The sequence below is a fragment of the Coenobita brevimanus genome, chromosome 13 (genome assembly GCF_032717465.1).
Source record: "Coenobita brevimanus isolate Jiangsu-jjx chromosome 13, ASM3271746v2, whole genome shotgun sequence".
In the NCBI taxonomy this organism is placed as follows: Eukaryota; Metazoa; Arthropoda; class Malacostraca; order Decapoda; family Coenobitidae; genus Coenobita; species Coenobita brevimanus.
Genome location: NC_136966.1, coordinates 38,607,362 through 38,631,618, shown reverse-complemented (window position 1 = coordinate 38,631,618; position 24,257 = coordinate 38,607,362). Strand labels below are relative to the sequence as shown.

At 43.8% G+C, this 24,257-nt stretch overlaps 1 protein-coding gene across 1 annotated transcript in view; it reads left to right on the top strand.

Moving 5' to 3' along the window:
* The window catches only part of LOC145415573 (tRNA (uracil-5-)-methyltransferase homolog A-like), a 495,026-nt gene that overhangs the window by 417,784 nt on the left and 52,985 nt on the right, over positions 1 to 24,257 (top strand). Inside the window, exon 11 of the mRNA XM_080284796.1 lies at positions 7,684 to 7,834. Within this exon, the coding sequence (XP_080140922.1) occupies positions 7,684 to 7,834 (151 nt within the window). The remainder of the gene's footprint in view (positions 1 to 7,683; positions 7,835 to 24,257) is intronic.

Here is a 24,257-nt window from a genome sequence, read left to right as displayed (position 1 = left end):
GAATTTTGTGAGTTCTTGTTTTTTGGTTTTTATGCCATCTGTGTTTAATTGAAGGATGTTTATATTGTGTGTGCAATGTGTGTTGGGTGCTGCAGCACGGGGGGGAGGTGAGGGTGTGGGTGGAGGGGAAGGGATAGGAGAAGGTTGTGATGGAGGTAAGGGCTGGAGTGGAATGGGAGGGGTTGGGGGATTGGATGATGTGGGAAGGATTGGTGGGTTAGGCTGAGGTGTGGAAGGAGTAGGAGTGGGGTTGGTGGGGGGGTTAGTGGGTGGGGGGAAGGAGCATAATGAACTGGTCCAGGTGTTTGTGTAATGTTTTCTGGATGCAAGTGTTGTACAGGTGTAATGGGTCCAGTTCTTGGAGGAATTGCACAGAACTGAACCCTTTGTCTGTCGGCTCGAAGTGATAGCTTTTGAGCATGTTGGACGTTTGTATTTGTTGGTAGGTCCTGGATTGCTCTCAATGTCCCCGGCTAGAAGAAGTTGTCGAGAAATGACCACCAGGGAGTCATTTCTCTGTGTAGAAAAATAGTGTTGCTGTCTGTGTTGTGTTGAGAGATGTGGTACTTGCTCAGGTGACTGAAGTCGCTCCCAGGTTCTTGGACCCCCTGAGGGGCCGGGGGGGGGGGGTTTGCGGTGGTTTGGCCCCCTTGCTGTCCTCCTCTTCTGCATCAACAGCCTCTGGGGGTAGACCCATAGCGAAGACATCACCACTTTAGGTCCTGCAGGACAATGTAATTGCACACCTCTCATCGATGGCCTTGGCTCTTCCTCTTTGATGCTAGCAGGAGTGAAGGTGATAGTGGTGTGCCATTCTGCCTTTTTCTTAGTTGCCAGGAGCTCCTTGTGCTGTGCTTTTGATGCATTACCCCATGCTGTGGTCAGGTGTTTGTCTTGGATGTATGCAACTCCTTTGTCCATATCATTCAGGAACTCCTTCAAGGTTATAAGGTCAAGAACATGAAGATGCCCATCCTCGCCACCTTCCTGTGCCTCCTTTGTTGAGAGTTGCTCAGAGTGTCCGTCCAGGACCTCTTGCACATCCACTTCGTCAACCTTCTCAATCGTATCTCATTTGAGAGGTCGGGGATGTCATGACTGATATTCTCCACCACTGGGAATGCCATAAGGCAATGCACACACATTTTGGCCATACTTTGCACTAGATAGCATTCAGTATACTAAGGGCCGGCCTTAGGAGCTGCGGGGTCCAATTAGAAACATTTTTGACAGGGACCCCAGGTTCAAAGCCATGCTGTGTACAGTCATAAATAAAGTCTACTTTAGACTTTATTTATATTATATCAGTAGTGTAATCATGTTTATGTTAAAATGTTGCCTCATCATTTTGTTCTTCAGTCTGATAATATCAAACCTTTAGCTCTTTTTAGTTTTAAGCTATGGTTAACGAAACACAAATTTCTAAATCATCCAAACCATTCCCACCAGTGGTGTTGGTTTGGACAGAAGGGTGGGGTGATTTGGCTACTTGTATTACTTGGCATGGCCTTAAAATTGTGTAAGTTGGATTGGCTAAAAATAAAAATTTATGGTGCATAGGGGTTAAAGACATTTTATTTTCCTAAAGTACAAAACTAAACTTCAGAATCCAAATGAACCTCTTCATATTTGTTTTAAAAAAATATATAGAAATATATATACAAGATATATAGAATATATGTAACTTTATATTCCCTGATGGCTATGAAGGGTTGTTTCACTGTGTGTTCATAACATATATGCGTAAAAGAAGTAGTGTTATCATTGATAAGACCATGACTTGATAATAGTGGGGAGATAGTTCTGACATTGACAAACCATCTCTCTCCTACTGTATACTCTCCAAGTCATCTCGAATCTATGTCTATCTATCTATTTATTGCCAGACGCCTCAATCCCGTTTGGGGTGGCCACAAACAAATCGCCTCCAAGTCGCCCTGTCCCCCGCCATTTCACTGCCTTGCTCCCAACTCACACCCCCCTCTCCCATATACCTCTCCACCCCATCCCTCCATCTTATCCTCGGCCTCCCCCTCCCTCTTCCCCCCTCCACCTCACCCACATACACTCTCTTCGTCAGTCTTTCACCCTCCATCTTCTCCACATGGCCAAACCACCTCAGTGTGTTCCTCATAACGCTTCCTATCACATCCACATCCACACCACAACGCTCCTTTATATCCTCATTCGTCAGCCTGTCTCTCCATGTGACTCCACAGGGTCCTCTTAAATAACTCATTTCCACTGCTCTCACTCTTGACTTGTGTCCTTCCAACAACGTCCAAGCTTCACTTCCTTACGTTAGAGTTGGTATCACAATACTGTCGTGTAGTAACTTTTTCACTTCCATGCTCACTTCCCTGTTTCTTATCACTGCTTTCAAAGAACCAGCAACCTTTCTTCCCTGCTGTACCCTTTCAAGCACTTCACCCTCCAAACCTCCATCCTTACTCATCACACTACCCAAGTACTTAAACGTACTCACATTTTCCAATTCCTCACCATCCAACCTCGCTGTACATTCACTGACTTCACCTCTCTCAAAGACCATCAGTTTACTCTTCCCTACATTCACCTTTAGATTCCGTTTCTTACACACTCTCTCAAACTCATCCACCAAGCCTTGCAGCTCCCCTTCGTCTTCACTCAACAACACAGGATCATCTGCAAACAACAGTACAGGGAGTTTCCAAACACTATCCTCTCTCACCAGGGCCACTCCAACATCCACTACCCTACCTTGTACCTCTTTTATTACCCCATCCATGTACAGATTGAACAACCATGGAGACATGACACGTCCCTGTTTCAAACCAACTTTCAGAGAGAAAAATTCACTTAGTTCACTATCCACACGCACTGCAGCCTTTGCACCATCGTACATACTCTTCACAGCATTCAACAACTTCCCATCTACTCCATTTATTCTTAACACTTTCCACAATCCTTGTTTATCCACCCTGTCATATGCTTTCTCCAAATCCATGAAAGCCGCATACAACATCTTTCCCTTCTCTAGAAACTTTTCCACTAAAGATCTAAGAATGAATATCTGCTCTACACAACCTCTTCCCTTCCTAAAGCCTCCCTGTTCTTCTCCAACTAATTTCTCTGTTCTTTCTCTAACTCTGTCAATAAGTATCCTACCATACACTTTTCCTATTATACTAAGAAGACAAATGCCCCTATGATTACCACACACTTCTTTTTTCCCTTTTCCTTTTTACAAGGGAATAATTATACCTGACTTCCAATCCTCCAGGACTCTGCCTTCCTCCCAGGCCAATCTGCACATCTTCCACATCCATTCTACTGCTATCTCTCCCCCATGCTTCAGCATTTCACCTCACACTCCATCAATTCCTGGGGCTTTCCCCGATTTAACTTTCTTCATTGCTTCCACAACTTCTGTCCTACTGATTTCTTCCTGTCTTCTCACCTCCCTCCTTCTCCCAGCCATTCCCCAGCCATTTATAGTCGCATTACTTCCATCCTGTATGTTCAACAATTCCTTAAAGTGTTCTCTCCATCTGCTCACTTTTTCTCCCTTCTCCACTAGTAATCTACCATTTTTATCTTTCACTCCCCTGCTAACTTTACTTCCACCCTGTCTTATTCTTTTCACCTCTCTCCAGAACATTTTCTTACAGTCCCTCCACTTTACACTCAAATTCTTTCCAAATTCCTCATCCACTCTCTTCTTACTCTCTCGTACTAATCTTTTCACCTCTCTCTTTCTTTCTACATATAACTCTTTCTTCCGCCTCTCAACTTCTTCCACGCCCCTATTTCTCATCCATTCATTGTATGCTTTCTTCTTTTGTGCCACAGCCTGTTTCACCTCTTCAATCCACCACGCTGTTCCTTGTACCCCCCTCCGTCTTCTCTTCCTTCCACACACCACATCACATGCTGCACCTATTTCTCCTGTAAATATGCTACACACACCTTCCACGTCTCCCATCTGCTCCAATTCATAATTGCCCAATCGTTCCTCCCTCCACTTCTCTCTTATACTCTGCCTTTTTCTCATCCTCTTGTAACCTTTCCACTCTCCTCGCAACTACTCCTTCCTCTCGTCTTTCCCTTCTTCTATTCTTCCATCTTACTTGAACTCTAATTCTGGCCACCACCAAGTAGTGGTCAGAAGGTCCACTCCCCCAACCTCAATACACTCTTGCATCCATTACACATCTTCGCATCCTTTCATCCACACACACACAATCAACCATTGCCTTCCTTTCATTCAGTTCACCACCCACCCTTCTCATCACTCGCCATGTATACCTGTGGATCATTTTATGCCTGAAGAGGGTATTGGCTATCACCAACCCCCTCCCAGCACAAATGTCCACTAATGCACTCCCATTCTCATCTATCTCAGCAGGCACACCCCACTCACCAACTATTCCATCCACCTTCACATTCCCAACTTTACCATTCATATTACCAATCAAAAACACTCTCTCATTCCTTCCAAACTTTTCCATGCACATTTCTACATTTGTCCAGAACTCTTCTCTCACTCTTCTTGCACGATCTTGCGTTGGTGCATACACACACACAATCGCCCACATTTGTGGGCCCAACTGATCCATACTGTCTTATGCTCCTCTTCCATCTTTTACTCACAACTATACATACTCCTTCCTTCGCCCTCTCATTCTCACCTACTCCTGCACATATACCCCATCCATACTCCCATTCTCTCACACACTCTCCTCTCCATTTTGTTTCAGTTATTCCACATACATCCATTTTCGCACCCTCAAGCACCTGGACAATCTCTCTCTCTTTCACCTCATCATTCGCTCCCCTTACATTCCAAGTTCCAATTACCATGTCTTTTGTCCGGTCCTTTGTCGTCATCGTTTGGTCAGTCCTTGTCCGAGGCTTATTGTTTGTTTTTTTAGTTAGTTGTTTTCCGGGGAGGGGCACTAACCCTCCGCCAACCCTTTTAGTCGCCTTTTACGACAAGCAGGGATACTGGGGGAGTATTCTTGAAAAAAAACCCTACTCCCATTGGGGGTAATTAATTAATAGGTACTCTCAAACTCCACACAAGAGAGTTTAACATACGTTTTTGATAGCTGTCTTCTACATGGTATCAGATTCACTGTAATGATACATAATTTGCTGCTGACATATTCATGGAGGTAGAGCATACAATATACACTGAAAAAAGAAAAAAAATCTGACTGGCATGAAAAAGTGTGGCATATGTAGATTGGAGGTTCCATGTGGTCGAAGTAAACAAACTCTCGCACTTTCACACAGGACCTCACAGCCCTAGGTCCTATTCGTTTCTCAGGAAATGCACTGTCTGAACCATCCCACCGTCTGGACCATCACCACTCTTCCCTACCTTAGCTTCCTAGTGCGGGGCCTCCTTAGGCTTGGGGCCCAGTTGGTAGCAATTGGTCCAATTGGCTTAAAGCCGGCCCTGCTTCCTCACCACCGTGATGTTGTCAGTGGTGTGTCAGATGTTATAATTTTTTAAGAACTGGCTTACTTCAGTGCTCGCCATAGCATCACTTGCCCTTACCATTTGCTCTGTGGTGTGGCAGAGGTAGTAGGCCATGAATGAAGCAGTGATACCCTGATCCATGGGCTGGAGCAAAGATGTTGTGCTGGGGGCAGGTAGATCACTTTGGTATTATCTACCCATCCCTCCATGCCCTCAGGATGGCCTAGGACATTGTCAGTCAGCAGGAGGAAATGGTTGGCAAGATTGCTCCAGCTGGCACAGTTGCACAGGCAGGGGGACAGGTATCCTGCCATGTATGAGTGGCAGGTACAGAGATCAGCCAAGCCCTGGGGTCACTCTTCCAAATGACCCCAAGGTTCTCCTTTATGAACCAGCAGGCGGTCCTTGGCTGCCTGAAACCCTGGCACACGTCGTTCTTCTTTGCTGATGTATATCTTCTGGGAGGTACGTTTTCAAACAGGCCTGTCTCATCAAAGTTGGTGACCTTTTTTCTGGAGAGTTTCCACCTTCCTCTATTATTGCCTTCAAAACAGGCCTGTCTCATTGAAGTTGATGACTTGTTTTAGAGAGTATCCTCTCTCCTCCGTTATTGCCTTCAGCTTCTCAGGGAAGGCCACGGCCACCATGTGGTCTACATTAGCTGCCTCACTGTACATGTTCACATGTTAAAGGGCAGCATAGGCCTCAAACTGCTCAAACCAACCTGTGCTGACCTTGAACTCCTCCATTGCCTCTCTACCCTTGTTTATCCCTGCGATCCTTCCACAGATTGAGAGATGTATTGTAAATGAAACATAGATGAAGAGGCTGCTTTGCTCAGTTCAGTTAATTCATCCACAGAGCTAGGAGATGCTCCGTCTCCTCCAGTATAGGGTCCCTTGCTCTGGTTAGTAGTTTAACAGCCAGGGAAGGCACGTTTTCTGCGACGCCGCTATTACAGCATCTGATTTCTTGTTGACCATTGAAACAATGGACTTGGGCAACTTTAGGATGTCAGCATTCTTGCTTGCTCCCTGCCCCTTGTTATGACATGTAACATTGTTTAATTTCACCTCAGGGGAAAGTCTATGCCTTGCCTTTTTAGCCTTGCCCTCGGCAGCATCAGTATCACCACGCTTTCTATTGGGCATAGCACACCAGACATTATTTCAGAGTTACAAATTTCACATATTTCACACAGTAGTAGTTCTCTCTTGACTTATTATCACACACAGCATGGTTTGTTTGCTTACATGCATTGTTACCTGGCATTCACTAGTTTTTATATACTACGGTATTCTGTATACAGTATTTATGTGTGGAAAATTGATGTTGAAGGTGAAAGGAGATGTAATAGACCAATAAGAAGTTGGCTGGATATGGTGAGTGACTGCTTGAATAAGCAAGGCATGGAGGTTGAGGAAATGAGTGATTAATTTCAAGTCAAACTTGATGGATGAAGTATGTGCAGGGAAGCACATAACAGGTTTGGCACACCATTTTTAACTCGGTATTCAGCAAAGTGAATATGCAACATGTATTTAAAAAAAAAAGAAAAGAAAATGAGCAGGTTTTGCTTGTAAGATGAAACAAAGGATCCAAAGCTTGAATGACTGTATGGCCCATTTTAATAAGCATGCTGTCGGATGTCTCTCTCACTTTTGTGCTTTTCTTTTCTTTATTTCTGGATCCTACTCCAATCCATGGTACAGGGAGGGATACCTTCACATGATGACGCTGATATGACTGAGTGGTTTGGCTGCCATAGTATACAAATGTCTCGCAGTTCACTCCCACCAAAAGGAGGATGGTGGACTACAGGATAATTTATCCTTAGCCTGCATGTCACTGGGTTCAGATTCAGATGAACTTGGGGTTAGAACTACTACAATTACTACCTCAGCCCATTTTGGGGATGGGAAGTAGAGTTAGATGATGATTGTGACTGTTTTGATTTTGCTGTGGCAGAGACAGAGGGATATGCCTTACAGTCAATAATTTCATGCATCAGCTGGAATAATGATCAAATGCCTTGCACACATAGGTTTGAAAATCAAAGAGACTGATATAGATTTAGGGTCAAATAATGACACCAGGGATCAAGATTGGTCATGTAGTCTTAAATTTTGAACTTTGGACTGTGGTAGTGTAGCCTTAGGTCCCTACATCTCAAAGGGTAGCATGGGATTGATTGTTTATATGTCTCCTTGTGCCAGATACAAGTGTGGTGGTGGGACTGCGGCGATGTAATGAGCTGGACCGGTTGGTGTATGTGTCATGTGACCCAGCCAGTGCCATCAAGAACTTCATCAATTTGGGGCGACCAGAAAGCAAACAGTACCGTGGAGCTTTCTTTTTCCCTGTCAGGTTAGATATTGCATTATTTATAATGTGGATGGATTTGTCAGAATTTTGAATGCTTGAATGATGGTTGCATGGATGTGTGGCCTGTTTCTCTTCTTAATTGCTATACTTTTATTTATTTTATATATTTATTTAATTATCCTTTCTACCTATTATAAGTGGGATAATGAAGAATACTGTATAAAAAGTAACATGTATTTTTTTCCTTATTAGCTCCTTCCCCCATACCTGAAATAATCAAGGTTACAGTAAGTGTGATCTTTCTCCCCTATCTATCACGGTAATTAGAGGGATGAAGAATTGTACTATACATGTATGAATCCTGGCTTGGCTATGATTCTCAATATTTGTGGTTGACTTCTTTGTCAAAGTGTGATTGATTGTATTGTTGTAGTGGTTTTGTTCTAACTTGACAATTCTCAGTCTCCTTCAACTCATTTGATGGACAGGTGTTTTGAGATTGGAGGGTCAGTTTGACTGGTAACCAAGAGATTTGTTCCATTCATATAATTAAGGCTTATCAAATTTTGGTCAGCCATAACTTAGTATTCAAGTTTTTTTTTTTTTTTTTATGCGAGGAAGAAGGAACCAAAGGCCATGAGCCCGCAGTAACAGTTCCCTCCAAGAGAAAAACAAAATACAATAGAGAGCCAAATTCAAGATCCGATCATTTTGAGATGCCTGGACACACTGCGTTTGAAAGACTGGAGATCATAGGCAGGAGGAAATACAGACAGAGGGAGACAGTTCCAGAGCTGACCTGTTGCATGAATGAAAGACTGGGAGTAACGATTTAACTCTTGCATTAGAGTTGGACAGAAAAGGGATGAGAGTTTGCTGCCAGACGGGTGCTACGCGCCCGTCGTAGAGGTGGAGGAATGCAAGCAGACAGTTCAGAGGAGCAGTGACCATTAAAGTAGCGATAGAAAAGAGATAAAGATGCAACAGTGCGGCGAAGAGACAGAGGTTGAAGGAGTCAGTAAGAGGAGGAGAGTTAATGAGGCAGAAAAGCCTTTGACTCCACCCTATTGAGAAGAGCTGTATGTGGGGAGCCTCCCCACACATGAGAGTTGTACTCCACACAGGGGCGGATAAAACCCCTGTATAGAGTCAACAATTGTGCAGGGGTAAAGAAAGAGCGGAGTCGGCTTAGCACACCCAATCTCTTGGAAGCAGATTTTACAAGAGATGCAATATGATCTTTCCAAGATAAGTCCCGAGTAAATGAAACCCCAAGCATGTTCAAGGATGATGCAGGATTAATCTGAATATTATTAAACATTAGTGGGTATACCTGTGGAAGATTTTGTCGGGTTGATAGGTGTAAGAACTGAGTCTTAGAAGCATTAAAGACAACCATATTATTTTTACCCCAGAGATATGAGCCAAGTCAGACATTAGGTGTGCCATAGCCTCATCCCTTGTTTCTTGAAGTAACTGTTGAGATGGGCGTTGCGGGAACCGAATGGAAAGGTGAAGGGTGGAGTCATCAGCGTATAAGTGGATAGAGTTAGATGTACAGCTTAGAAGATCATTGATGAATAAAAGGAAGAGAGTTGGTGATAGGACAGAGCCCTGAGGAACACCACTGTTGATAGATCTAGGAGAAGAACAATGGCCGTCTACGACAGCAGCTATAGAACGACCAGAAAGGAAGCTAGCGATGAAGGTACAGATAGAAGGATAGAAGCATTAGGAGGGCAGTTTGGAAATTAAAGATTTATGCCAGACTCGATCGAAAGCCTTTGAGATGTCAAGTGCAATGGCAAAGCTTTCGCGAAAGTCCCGAAAGGAGGATGACCAGGAGTCTGAAAGGTAGGTGAGAAGATCGCCAGTGGAGCGTCCCTGACGGAACCCATACTGAGGATCAGAAAGGTTGTGATAGGAAAGATGCCTTAAAATTTTTTTATTAAGAATTGACTCGAAAACTTTTGAAATACAGGACGTTAAAGCAATTGGACGATAGTTGGAGGGTTGGGAGTGGTCACCCTTCTTTGGGACTGGCTGAATGAGAGCAAACTTCCAGCAAGAAGGAAAGGTACAAGTTGACAGACAAAGGCGAAATAGTTTGCCTAGGCAGGGTGTAAGCACAGAAGCACAGTTTTTGAGAACAACAGGAGGGACCCCATCAGGCCCATATGCCTTGTTAGTACTGAGGCCAGTAATGGCAGAAAATACATCAACTGAAGAAATTTTAATGTCAGCCATGAGGAAGTCAGAGGGGGGAAGTGATGGAGGAACAGCACCGGAATCGTCTAAGGTGGAATTGGAGGAGAAAGTCTGTGCAAAGAGATTTGCTTTATCAGTAGAAGAAATAGCTACAGAACCATCAGAGTAGAAAAGAAGAGGGAAGGATGATGAGGTAAAGTTGTTAGAAAGATTTTTGGCAAGGTGCCAGAAGGAGCGGGAAGAATTCGAGTTGGAGAGTTGAGAGCATTTAGTATGGATGAAATTATTTTTAGTAGAGCGAAGAACAGACTTAGCACGATTCCGGGCAGAAAGCAGTAAAGATTATGTGATTCAGGGGTGGGTTGGCTCCGGTACCTTTTGTAGGCCTTCTCCTTGTTGCGGACAGCATTAGAACAAGCGTGATTAAACCAAGGCTTTCTTGCGTTAGTCAAAGGATATGAGAAAGGAATGTATGCTTCCATGCCCGAGAGAATAACCTCCGTAATGCGCAAGGCACACTCAGATGGCTCACGGCCATGGAAGCAATAATCATTCCAGGGAAAATCAAAGAAGTACTGCCTGAGGGCCTCCCAGTCCGCAGCTCCAAAATGCCAGAGACGACGTTTCCCTGGAGGGTCCGCAGGCCGTACTGGAGGCGATAGGACAGGTTAAGGTAATAAGGTTGTGATCGGAGGAGCCCAACGGAGAGAAAAGATTAACAGAGTAAGCAGAAGGATTAGTTGTGAGGAAGGAGTCAAGTATGTTGGAGCTCTCTCCAAGGCGGTCAGGGATACGGGTAGGGTGCTGTACAAGCTGCTCTAGGTCATTAAGGATAGAAAAGATGTAGGCTTGTTCACCAGGTGGATCCGTGAAAGGAGAGGAGAGCCAAAGGTGTGAACATTGAAATCTCCAAGAATGGAGATTTCAGAGAAAGGAGAAATGGACAGAATGTGTTCCATCGTAGAAGTAAGATAGTCGAAGAATTTTTGATAGTCAGTAGAATTAGGGGATAAGTAAACAGCACAGATATATTTAGTCAGAGAATGACAGGAAAGCCGAAGCCAGAGAGTGGAGAATTCAGAAGAATCAAGTTCAGGAACACGAGAGCAAGATAAGTCGTTGCGTATGTATACACAACAGCCACCTTTGGCTTTGAAATGAGTATAGAGAAAGTAGGAGGATACAGAAAAGGGTTTGCTGTCAGTTGCCTCAGACAGCTGAGTCTCCGTTAGAAAAAGAAGGTGAGGTTTAGAGGAGGAGAGGTGGTGCTCAACAGAGCGAAAGTTAGATGAAAGGCCGCGAATGTTGCAGAAATGAAGAAGAAGAGAGTCAGACAGTGGTTCCAGGCACCTCGAGTCGTCACCGGGAGAGGGGCAGATGGCGGGGGCATTTATGGTCCCCCCCCCTGGGGACTCCGAGGCTAGGTGAATTGACGCCATTTTGGTAAATTTTGAATAGGAAGTGTAGTGTGTACTGTGCATGTAGTTTGGTGAAGATAGTTAGAGAAATTTGTACTGGAGAGCATGCTGGCCTACTCTCTGTGTAACTGAGACACTGAAAAAGTTCAGCAAAGGGGGATGGTCAGGAACTAGTCCTGAGGGCTGATGAAACGGGAGCTCCAGCACTCCCTGTCATCAGCTTTCCATCCACCTCGGGAGTACTGCCCTGCTCGACTGGTGCTACAGTCTACTTGTGCTACAGGACTTGTGCTACAGGACTTGTGCTACAGGACTTGTGCTACTGGACTTGTGCTACAGGACTTGTCTCTTGAAAACAGTTGTAGGTACCAAGTTTGTAGCTACATTACATTTTCATGTAGCATCTTCTTGGTTGGTAATAACCAGCCACCTACCACATTATTCAAGTTTTCCAGTTAACCTTTAGCATATCATGAACCATTGCTAGATGACCTACATTTTTAAAGATGTCAGTAATGATGCTCTTGCTCCTTAACCCTTACACCGAGGGCTTGTTTTGCTTTGACTTGCGGCTCCCGCGGGCATATTCGCGCTCCGACAGACTCTCTAAAAATATTTGCCAAAAATCAGTTATTAGTCCTAGAATATTAAAATCACTTATACTTATGGCACATACCTTCAGCTTTCTCCTTGGGTGTTTGTTGAGCCTTCGTCGAGTACCATAGGACTTGTGGAAACCTCTGAAGTTGGGTAACGAAGTCTCCACTTTACACTTCCCGACAACTCGTAATATGATTACCACAGCCTGATGCTATCACTAGAAACACTAATCTATGATTCTCAAGTAGTTTGGAATCCATACTCCCCGAAAAAAAACACTGTGAAAGCAGTGAAAATTACGAGGCCGTATGACCATCCCACCATCCCACTTCCGATCGTTCGCCGCTAGTGTTGTCTATTATTCATAAAAACACTCACAGTTTATATTTCTGTTACTATATAACACTTATATATATCTACAGTCTTTATCCATAAGTTTCCTCCAGTAATAGTAGTTTATTGTCACTGTAGGGATTCAATTTCTTTCAGTAAAATACGTAGCATTCACACTCTTGTCCTGTATACTGGCATTGAGAGTGAATGTCACTTTCACCTTCACTCTCATAACTCATAGTATTCATACATGCTAGAGTGAAACTTTCACTTTCATTACTCCTAGTATATATACTCGTATTCTTATAATACCACTCATTTACATTTCTATTTACTTTCTCTACTTTATTTACATTATTTACATTTCTATTTTATTTACACTGTGTTATGCACTGTCACTTGAAGTAACTTATAAAACTATTTTCCACTGTTCACTTATATTTACATTCATTGCTTACTTACTGTTTACACATTATGTACACTTTATTTACAATTCCACTTGCACTGTTTTACTCAATAAAAAGATCATAGTCATTCTCTATCAATTGTCAGCCCTTTACCTCTTTCCACACGAGGTTTAGTAGGGGGTAAAGGTCACAGGGCCCTTTGCATGGGGCTATAAAGCGACGGAAGTTAGCAGGAGCAAATCAGGCATACTCCCACTTTCAAAGACGACAGTGAACTGATAGTGGTGGCCTCCTGCCGCCTGGCTAGGGTAGGTTCAATACTACCAACTTCAGCCCTATGAGACCTGCTAATATATAGCAATGAAATGATTGGCAGGAAACCAAGACAATACATAATAAATTAGGTAGTTCCAAGTGAATGTAAATATCACTTAGGCTTCTCCCTTCCCTCCTTATATGTATGTTTATTACGAAAATAGATTATACGGCATATTTCAAGGGGAAATAAACAGCGAAAATTAGCGAACGCGTGCACGTGAGGTGTTGTCAGGTGATAATTAGCCAATTCCAGGTGTATGGCACTATCACTTACCTTATTTCTTTTTTGTATATATTATTTGGTATAAGAATAGGGCATAGGGCTTATTTCAATGGATGAAATCAGTGGAAAATTCCAGGAAAGATTTACTTAGCCTAGAATACAGTTTGGTGGCCTGCAATAATTAGGTAGTTCCAGGTGAATATAAATATCACATAGGCTTCTCCCTTCCTTTCTTATACAGTAGTGCACCAACTTTCGCTACAGCAGGATTCGCGGAATCCACTTTCGCGGCATGCACCAAATATTCCCTAACTTCCACTTTCTCTTGAAAAAAATCGATTTTCGCGCACAAATTTTGGGTTTGGGACAATATTTTGAACTTTGAATTTCCTGCACCGCCCGCCCGCAACCCACCGCCATCTTGAATGACGTCATGTCAACACTCTGTCCACCCATTCCCGCCATTGTGTACGAGCGTGCTAGCTCCATTGTGTTGGATTCTCACGGCCATAGAGGAGCTTAACCTGGATGAAGATTTCGATGGATTTGTTCAAGAGAACCTAGCACAAAGGGAAATTCAGCACAGAGTGGAAGTGTTGCATCAAGTTGCATCTGAGGAGGCAGAGAGAGAGAGTGGTAGCAAGGCAGCAAGAGGTGGCGCCAATACGTCTGGCGTGGCTAAATAAGCCCACCACGCGCCTCGGATACTTACCCCCAACATCCATTAAACACCTCAACCTGGTCTCTGTGGTATGTTTCTCCTCATATAATGTGTACTGTACAGTTTTTATTGTTTGCATCTCACAATGCAATGTACAATAGTGATTTGATGTACTATATTGCAAGTGAAAATGAAAATCTGATGTTACTTTAGGATAACCGGGAACCAATTAGCCTTTTTGCCATAAAGACAATGCCCCAACTTTCGTTAATTCCACTTTCGCGCATTATTTTTGCACCCAATTAGGCGCGAAAATTGGCACCCCACTGTATATATTTTTATTACGAAAATAGATTATACATCATATTTCAAGGGGAAATGAACAGCGAAAATTAGCGAACGAGTGCACGTGAGGTGTTGTCAGGTGATAATTAGCCAATTCCAGGTGTATGGCACTCTCACTTACCTTATTTCTCTCTTGTATATATTATTTGGTATAAGAATAGGGCATAGGGCTTATTTCAATGGATGAAATCAGTGAAAAATTCCAGGGAAGATTTACTTAGCGTAGCATGGCCGGGCAGGCGAGAGGATAGGGTAATGGAGGGGAGCTAGGGAGGGGAGTCAAGAACGGGGAGAAATGGCTAAATTGTCAACAGTGGATGGGAGTACAGATGAGATTAGGAGTGCTGACTAGTGTTGGACATTGGCAGTACTGATAGATGATACAAGCCACCACTTCAAAGCCCGGGCGAATTCAAAATAACACAGAATCACAAACGTGTCGCCCCGCGGTATGATCCTTTGCTCCCAAGCGTCACGAAAGTGACGCCCCGCGGTTAAGGGGTTAAGTCATACAGGTATTTGTCAGAAAAATCTCAAAGAATAAGAGTGAACCACTCACTGATTATCCCTCCCCATTTCCTTGCTCATTGACATCATCGGAGGAGGGGGGTTTGGAGTTGTCGACAGGGACTTGATGTGTAGGGGAGCTCTCACTGGTACTTTAACAGAGGTTTGGTTGCTGGATGGAGGCCACATTTGCATTTCCATTCTGTTCTGCCCCCTCCCCCTCTGCATAGATCCCTGTTGCGATCTCAACTAAATTTGGAGTTTTTTTTTCTTCTACTATTGCTTCTTCCTTCCTTCATCTCCCATCCTGTTGCTTCTTCTTCCATCATCTCCTGTCCTATCATTTCTGTCTTTGGCATTAATTAATGTGAAATTTTCCACATTTGTCAGAATTCTTGCCATTGACCCTTTGTATGTTGCAACAGGAAGGATATGGGTGTGCCTATGGACTGTAGGTCTTGCCTGTTTTAGGGACAGGGCCATAGTTGTTCGGCACCATCCCGGTGTGTGAGTACCCCTGCGGAGGCGGAACTACTGCTAAGCTGCAGCTGTGGATACAGGGTGTCGTTGCTTTGTAGTAGGGCTCTCTGCCTGATGACGGCCACGGCTCCTCTCTTGGTACTACTCCGAATCCCCTTACTGCTTCTCAACCTCTGCTCACTTCTCCCATTTCGTTCTGTGTACCTACACCAGCTCCCACCTCACAGTCCTTTATGTTTACAACTCTGTCCACTTGTTCGTCCTCTGTTGTATTTTTTAACCATATTTTGCCTCCATCCCCTCTTGCAGTACCTTTCCTGTTTCTTCGGCATCCATAGCCCCTCATCATACTTCTTCTCTGCTCACTAACCCTGTTTTGACCATTTCTCTTTTTGGGCCACAGACCTGGTCCCAGTATTTTAATATCACCTCACATACGGATGACCCTTCACTTCATCTGTGTCTGTTATGGCAAGTAGAGTACTGCTGGCTCATTCTCTGTGCAACCCAATGGCTCTATTCTTCTTAAGGTGCTCAGTGCAACCCGAGCTTAAAAAGTTAACCCTTTACTTGATTCCTCTGGTAATCCCATTTCAGTCTTTCCAGATGCCCAGTTAAATTCCTCAGCTGGCATTGTTTGTCTCCCATCTTTTTTTTCCTATCGTAACTGAAATTTTACTGACCGTTCTGATGATATTCTCCTCATTCTTTCCAAACAGTGTCACCTAGTTCTCTCTGTCCGTTGTTATACCATCCCTCCTCTTGGATGCTGTCATCAGCCAGCTAACTTTGTTTTCTTTGTTTCGTTTTTGAAGGCTCCAACATGCTTGCATGTTTCAGCTTTGGTCACCTAATGGCAGCACTCCATGCTGCTCGATCTCTGGCAGCTTCCCCGTTCAGTCCCTTAACCCTGAGGTCACACTTAATGACCTCATCCCAGGTCTTTTTTGGTCTACCCCTTGCAACCCCACCCCTAATATTAATGCTTCTCACTTTCTGCACCCAATTATCATCCCCCATCCTCTCCTCATGCCCAAACCTCATCAGTCTACCTCTCCTCATCACAGCACCAATACACTTGAGTCCCATTCTGCCTCTCGACTCTTCCATCGTAGACCCAGCCCCCTTAGGCCTTGCACTCATGGATGCACTGCACATCCACCTAATCATTGTCATTTCAGTACATTTGAGCCTGCAAATATCCTCTTCCTTTACTGCCCAGGTCTCACTGCCATATGCCATTACACTCCTAACACGTACAAAAATCCCTTAGCACATAGGGAGAGCTCTTTCAGTATCAGGAGAGGCAACAACTCCCTGTACTTCTTCCAACCACTCCTCACCTTAGCCACAGAGCTAGCTCCAGCCCCACCTCCGGCACATAACATGTCTCCCAAATAACAAAACTCTTCCACACACTCAAAATACTCACCAGCAAGTTCAATCCTTGCATGCCTTACAATCTCCACCTGCTCTCCGTGACACATCACACACATGACATCAGCATTGTCTTGCAGTCTACCTCTAATACACTACAGTCTTATGCACCCCCTTATCACAAACACAGCACAAGCTGGAATTACTTCCCATGCCCTTGTGGCAGATTGGACATGGGCACTCTCCCTCTTCTTTGACAGCACCACCACAAACCCTAGATACCATCATTTTTATTTTATCTGCATTTACTCTTAAGCCCTTGTGTCCCATACCATCTCTTCACTTCCTAAATCATTCCTTCACTTCTCTTTCATTCTCTGCAATCAACACCAAATCATCAGCATACATCTCCTATGGTAGTCCATTTCTGAAGTCACATGAGAGGGCTTCAGGTACCATGATAAACAACAAGGGGCACAAGACCGACCCCTGATGCACACCAACATTCATGGAAAACTCATCAATCAAATCTCCATTCACTCTTACTTGGGTGCGAGCACCCACATACATGGCCATAATGACCCTAACCAATCACTCCTCAATCCCAAGCTTTCTCATTACCCACTTCACCACCTCTGTTAGGACTCTGTTAAAGGCCTTTTCCAAATCAACAAAAACAAAGTACAGTTCCCTTTTCTTTCCTCTATATTTTTCCTGAAGCTGTCAAACAATGAATATGGCATCAGTGGTCCCTCTGCCTGTCATAAACCCAAACTGCATCTCATCAGTATTTACTCTTTCTCCAATCATACCTTCTAGAACTCTCTCCATTACCTTCATTATCTGGTCTGAAAGCTTTATGCCCCTATAATTTCCTCTTTCCAGGGCATCACTCTTCCCCTTGTACACATTTACAGTTACACTCTTCAGCCAATCATCTGGGACAACACACTCATATATAATCATATTTATCATGTCAGTGACTAACCTCACTCCTATATCTCCTGATGCCTTCAATATTTCAGCAGTCAACCCAGACACACCTGCTGCCTTCCCCCCCTGCATCCTGCCTATTGCTGCACTCACAATACCAGCATCAATCAAAGGCCAAGGGCCAAACACTGGATCTGCTGGCTGCAAACCATCCCTGTCCCAGTCAAACTTCTCATTCAACAACTGGGTATAATGCTCTCTTCGTGCGTCTTTAATATCCCCACTGTTCACCACTATCCTTCCTTCATCATTCTTCCCATACTGCTCACATATAATATCCCGATTCTCCCTCATCACCTGATGTGGAACCTTAAATATCATAGTCTTCCATTCCACATGATTGAGGTTATCGAGTAAAAGTCTCTTTGGCTCAAACTTCACCCTTTATACCTCTCTTCTAGCCCTACGCTTCGCAAGCAAGTATTCCTCCCTGTTACCACCCTTCTTCCATTCCCGGAAAAGTCTTCTTTTCTCCTTAACTGCAGCTTCAACACCCTCATCCTACCACCAGGTTACATTATGTCTTGGTGGGCCTCTTGTCCAACCACATACTGCATCAGTAACTCTCAAGAGATTGTTCTTGAGGGCTCTGTACTGTTCATTAGCCCTTTCGCGCCTGTGATGTATGTGTTTACGATCGCAAAGGGCTGAGTAATGCCACCCATAACGTGGCCTATTAAGTTCCATAACATTTGTATGTATAGTTTATTGGCCTACATGCATTCTCTGAACCTGGTATACCTCACTGGGATAGAAAAATAAGCTCCAATCACCAACCAATGACAGTTCAAACAGATGATGGCATCTGAAACATCACTGCTCAACCACAGAGTTTTGTAGGCTCCTACTTTGTGCTTGGCTCTCAGTTTGTGTTTGGCACTCGAGGAGGTAGGATTATGTTGATAGTCGTATCTATGCATTGCCATATTGGGAGTTTATTGTGATTTTTTTTCTGTGATTGTTTTCATGAATACACAGCCATGTCAGAATACACAGCCATGTCAGACAGTAGTGACGAATATTCTGATGCATCATATGTGCCAGGGGAGTCCAGTGAGGATGTTAGTACTGACAGTGAGTTATCATTAAATGATAATGAATTGTGGAGGGAACATGACCTGATTGAGGAGAGTGGGTGGAGGTTTCTGGTAGACATTTTTGCAGACCAACGGCCAGACGCCATTCATGCTTCCAGTGATGGTGCTGCCCAGGTTATGATGCCCCCTACTTTTGCTTTCCCTGGGGCTGTTTTTAGTCATTTTCTTGATAACGAAGTGATGTCAAAATTGTGTTCATGGGTGAATGAGAGGGCTGATGTGTACTGGGCTGTGAATCCTAGTAAAGGTAAAGTACATGGCCTAAAATGGAGACCAGTTACAACTGATGAAATGCATGTGTACAGTAGGTAAGTAAGATGTGTGTATGTAATGAATATATATGTTATACATATTGATAGATTATTTTCTGGTTAGGAGGGCCGATAGGAGGTTAGTGAGGGATGTTAAAGTTATAGGAAGCGAGGAGTGTGTGCAGCAGCACAAGCTATTGATTTGTGATATGGTGCTTAAAGAACAAGTGATGAAAAAGAGGACTTATGTACCTAGGAGGAAAATATGGAAGCTGAAAAACCAAGTAGTAAGGGATGCCTTCTATAGCGAGTTGAGGAGAGTGGTGGCTGAACAGGGAGCTGTAGACAGAGGCGTTAATGAACAGTACAGAGCCCTCAAGAACAATTTCTTGAGAGTTACTGATGTAACATGCGGCTGGACAAGAGGACCACCAAGACATAAAGTAGCTTGGTGGTGGAATGAGGGTGTAGAAGCTGCAATTAAGGAGAAAAGAAGGCTTTTCCGGGAATGGAAGAAGGGTGGTAGCAAAGAGGAATATTTGGCTGCCAAGCGTAGGGCTAGGAGAGAGGTATACAGGGCAAAGTCTGAGTCACAGAGACAATTACTTGATAACCTAAATCATGGGGAAAGGAAAAATATATTTAGGGTGGCAGGTCAGGTGAAGAGGGATAATCGGGATATCATAGGTGAGCAGTGTGTGAAGAATGATGAAGGAAGGGTAGTGGTGAACAGTGAGGATATTAAAGATGCATGGAGAGAGCATTATAACCAGTTGTTGAATGAGGAGTTTGACTGGGACAGGGAAGGTTTGGAGCCAGCAGATCCAGTGTCTGGCCCTTGGCCTTTGATTGATACTGCTACTGTGAGTGAGGCAATAGGCAGGATGAGGGTGAGGAAGGCAGCAGGTGTGTCTGGGTTGACTGCCGAAATGTTGAAGGCCTCAGGCGATATAGGGGTGAGTTTAGTCACTGACCTGATAAATAGGATTATTCATGAGTGTGTTGTCCCAGATGATTGGCTGAAGAGTGTAATTGTAAATGTGTATAAAGGGAAGGGTGATGCCCTGGAAAGAGGAAATTATAGAGGTATAAAGCTTTTAGATCAGATAATGAAGGTAATGGAGAGAGTTTTAGAAGGTATGATTAGAGAAAGAGTGAATATTGATGAGATGCAGTTTGGGTTTATGCCAGGTAGGGGGACCACTGATGCCATATTCATTGTTCGACAGCTTCAGGAAAAATATATTGGTAGGAGAAGGGATCTTTATTTTGTTTTTGTTGATTTGGAAAAGGCCTTTGACAGAGTCCCTAGAGAGGTGGTGAAGTGGGCAATGAGAAAGCTTGGCTTGGAGGAGTGGCTGGTTAGGGTGGTTATGGCCATATATGTGGGTGCTCACACCCAGGTGAGAGTGAATGGAGATTTGAGTGATGAGTTTTCCGTGAATGTTGGTGTGCATCAGGGGTCAGTCTTGAGTCCCATGTTGTTTATCAAGGTACTTGAAGCCCTTTCACGTGACTTTAGAAACGGACTCCCGTGGGAGTTGTTGTATGCTGATGATTTGGTGTTGATTGCAGAGAACGAAAGGGAGGCGGAGGAAAGGTTTAGGAAGTGGAGAGATGGTATGGGGCAAAAGGGTTTAAGGGTAAATGCAGATAAAACAAAAGTGATGATATCTAGGGTTGGTGGCGGTACTGTCAAAGACGAGGGAGAGTGGCCATGTGCAGTTTGCCACAAGGACGTGGGAAGTAATTCCATCTTGTGTGGTGTGTGTGATAAATGGGTGCATAAGAGATGTAGTGGTATCAGAGGTAGACTGCGAGATAATGCTGATTTTATGTGTACGGCGTGCCTGGGTGAGCAGGTAGAGATCGTCAGACGTGAAAGGATTGAACTTGCTGGTGAATCTCTTGAGTGTGTGGAAGAGTTTTGTTATTTGGGAGACATGTTATGTGCTGGAGGTGGGGCTGGAGCTAGCTCTGTGGCTAGGGTGAGAAGTGGTTGGAAGAAGTTCAGGGAGCTCTTGCCTCTCCTGACATTGAGAGGGCTCTCCCTACGTGCTAAGGAGTCTTTGTATGCAACATATGTTAGGAGTGTAATGCTGTATGGCAGTGAGACCTGGGCAGTGAAGGAGGAAGACATTCACCGGCTCAGACGTACAGAAATGACAATGATTAGGTGGATGTGCAGTGCGTCCCTGCATCCAAGGCCTGGAGGGGCTTGGTTTACAATGGAAGAGTTGAGAGGTAGGATGGGACTGGAGTGTATTGGTGTTGTGATGAGGAGAGGTAGATTGAGGTGGTTTGGACATGTGGAGAGGATGGGGGATGATAATTGGGTGAGGAAGGTGAGAAGTGTTAATATTGGGGATGGGGTTACGAGGGGTAGACCGAGAAAGACATGGGATGAGGTCATTAAGTGTGACCTTAGGGTTAGGGGACTGAACAGGGAGGCTGCAATTGATCATGCAGCGTGGAGAGCCGCCATTAGGTGACCAAGGCCGACACATGCAAGCATGTTGGAGCCTTTAAAAACGAAACGAAACGAAACGATTGCATTTATAAAGAAAGGGAATATATGACACTTTACTGAAGACAAAATAAGTATTTTCAGTTAAGTATTCTTTATGCATGTTTATGGTCGGGGGGGGATGAGCGGGCTACATGATGCCCTGCGGCATGGGTGTGAAGGGGTTAATGCCTCTGCCAATGGCTCCCCGTTCAGCCACCACTCTCCACATCTTGCTATAGAAAGCATCCCTGCCTGCTTGGCTTTCCAGCCTCCGTATTTTCCTCTTAGGTACATAAATCCTCTTTTTCATCATTCGTTCTTTAACCCCTTAACCGCGGGGCGTCACTTTCGTGACGCTTGGGAGCAAGGGATCATACCGCGGGGCGTCGCTTTTGTTATTCTGTGTTATTTTGAATTCACCCGGGCTTCCAAGTGGGGGCTTGTATCATCTATCAGTACTGCCAATGTCCAACACTAGTCAGCACTCCTGATCTCATCTGTACTCCCATCCATTGTTGACAATTTAGCCATTTCTCCCCGTTCTTGACTCCCCTCCCTACCCCCCCTCCATTACCCTATCCTCTCGCCTGCCCGGCTGTGCTACAGCTAAGTAAATCTTCCCTGGAATTTTTCACTGATTTCATCCATTGAAATAAGCCCTATGTCCTATTCTTATACCAAATAATATATACAAGAAAGAAATAAGGTAAGTGAGAGTGCCATACACCTGGAATTGGCTAATTATCACCTGACAACACCTCACGTGCACTCGTTCGCTAATTTTCGCTGTTTTTTTCCCCTTGAAATATGCTGTATAATCTATTTTCGTAATAAATATACATGTATGGAGGGAAGAGAGAAGCCTAAGTGATATTTACATTCACCTGGAGCTACCTAATTTATAATGTATTGTCTAGATTTCCTGCCAATCATGTCAGTGCTATATATAGCTGTTTCAAGAGCTAACATTGGTAGCACTGAATATCCCCTAAGTAGGTCTCTACCCCGGCCCTCAGTTATCAGTTTACTCTCATCTTCCGAAGGAGAGGTATGTCTGTTTCTTCTTGCTGACTTCAGGGACTTTTTCACCCCCATGCAAAGGGCCCTGTGACCTTTACCCCCTACTAAACCTCGTGTGGAAAGAGGTAAAGGGCTGACAATAGATAAAAGAGTGACTTCGATCTTTCTATTGAGTAAAACAGTGCAAGTGGAATTGTAAATAAAGTGTAAATAATGTGTAAACAGCGAGTGAAAGTAATGAATGTAAATATATGTGAACAATGGAAAATAGTTTTATAAGTTACTTCAAGTGACAGTGCATAACACAGTGTAAATAAAATGGAAATGTAAATAACGTAAATAAAATAGAGAAAGTAAATAGAAATGTAAATGAGTAGTATTATAAGAATACGAGTATATACCCTAGGAGTAATGAAAGTGAAAGTTTCACTCTAGCATGTCTGAATACTATGAGTTATGAGAGTGAAGATGAAAGTGACATTCACTCTCAATGCTAGTATACAGGAGGAGAAAGTGAATGCTACGTATTTTACTGAAAGAAATTGAATCCCTACGGTGACAATAAACTAATACTACTGAAGGAAACTTATGGATAAAGACTGTAGATATATATAAGTGTTATATAGTAATAGAAATATAAAGTGTGAGGGGTTTTATGAATAATAAATGACAGAGTACCAAGAGCGAACTAGTGCCAGTGCGACAGTCAGATGCGCTCGTAATTTTCATTGCTTTCACAGTGGGTTTTTTTTTGGAGTAGGGATCCCAAACTACTTGAAAATCATAGAGTAGTGTTTATAGTGTTAATATCTGGCTGTGGTAATCATATTACGGGTTGTCGGGAAGTGTAAAGTGGAGACTTCGTTACCCAACTTCAGAGGTCTCCACAAGTCCTACGGTAACTGACGAAGGTTCAACAAACATTCCAGGAGAAAGCTGAAGGTATGTGCCATAAGCATATGTAATTTTAATATTCTAGGACTAATAACTGATTTTTGGCAAATATTTTTTGAGAGTCTGTCGGAGCCCGAATAACCCCGCGGCACATGCAAAACATCGGTAAACATGCCCGCGGTGTAGGGGTTAAGTACCACGTCACATATCAATAATTTGTGTTGCTGCACACACTCCTCACTCCCTTTAACTTTAACATCCCTCACTAACCTCCTATCAGCCCTCCTGACCAGGAAATAATGTACCTGATGGCCGTTACCCTCAGACTCATTGGTAATCAACCTACTGTCTCTCTTCGTAAAATGTATGTTGCACACAGTCATGTTCATTGCCTCCCCAAAATCGAGTATCCTTTCCCCTTCCTCATTTCTTGTACCATATGCACATGCCCCTTGTACTTCTTCTTATCCTTGAGCTGCTTCACCAACATGACCATTTAAGTCCCCTCTCAAAACCAGTCTCATCATCCCCCATACCACCTACCACACGTATTAAGTCATCCCAAAATCTATCCTTCTCTATTTCATCCAAGCCTGCTTATAGAGCATATGCCAATATAATTACAAACATCATTCCATTGAACAAGATTTTCACTACAAATATCCTGTCACTTACTCTCATAACATTCATGACATATTCCACCCATTTCTCTGCAACCAACACACCCACATCCTCATATCTGTCTTTCCCCTCCTGCCAAAACAGTTTCTAAGAGCAAACTTTCCCAGCAGTCTTTCTGGCTGATCCACCCCTTTACTGGACTT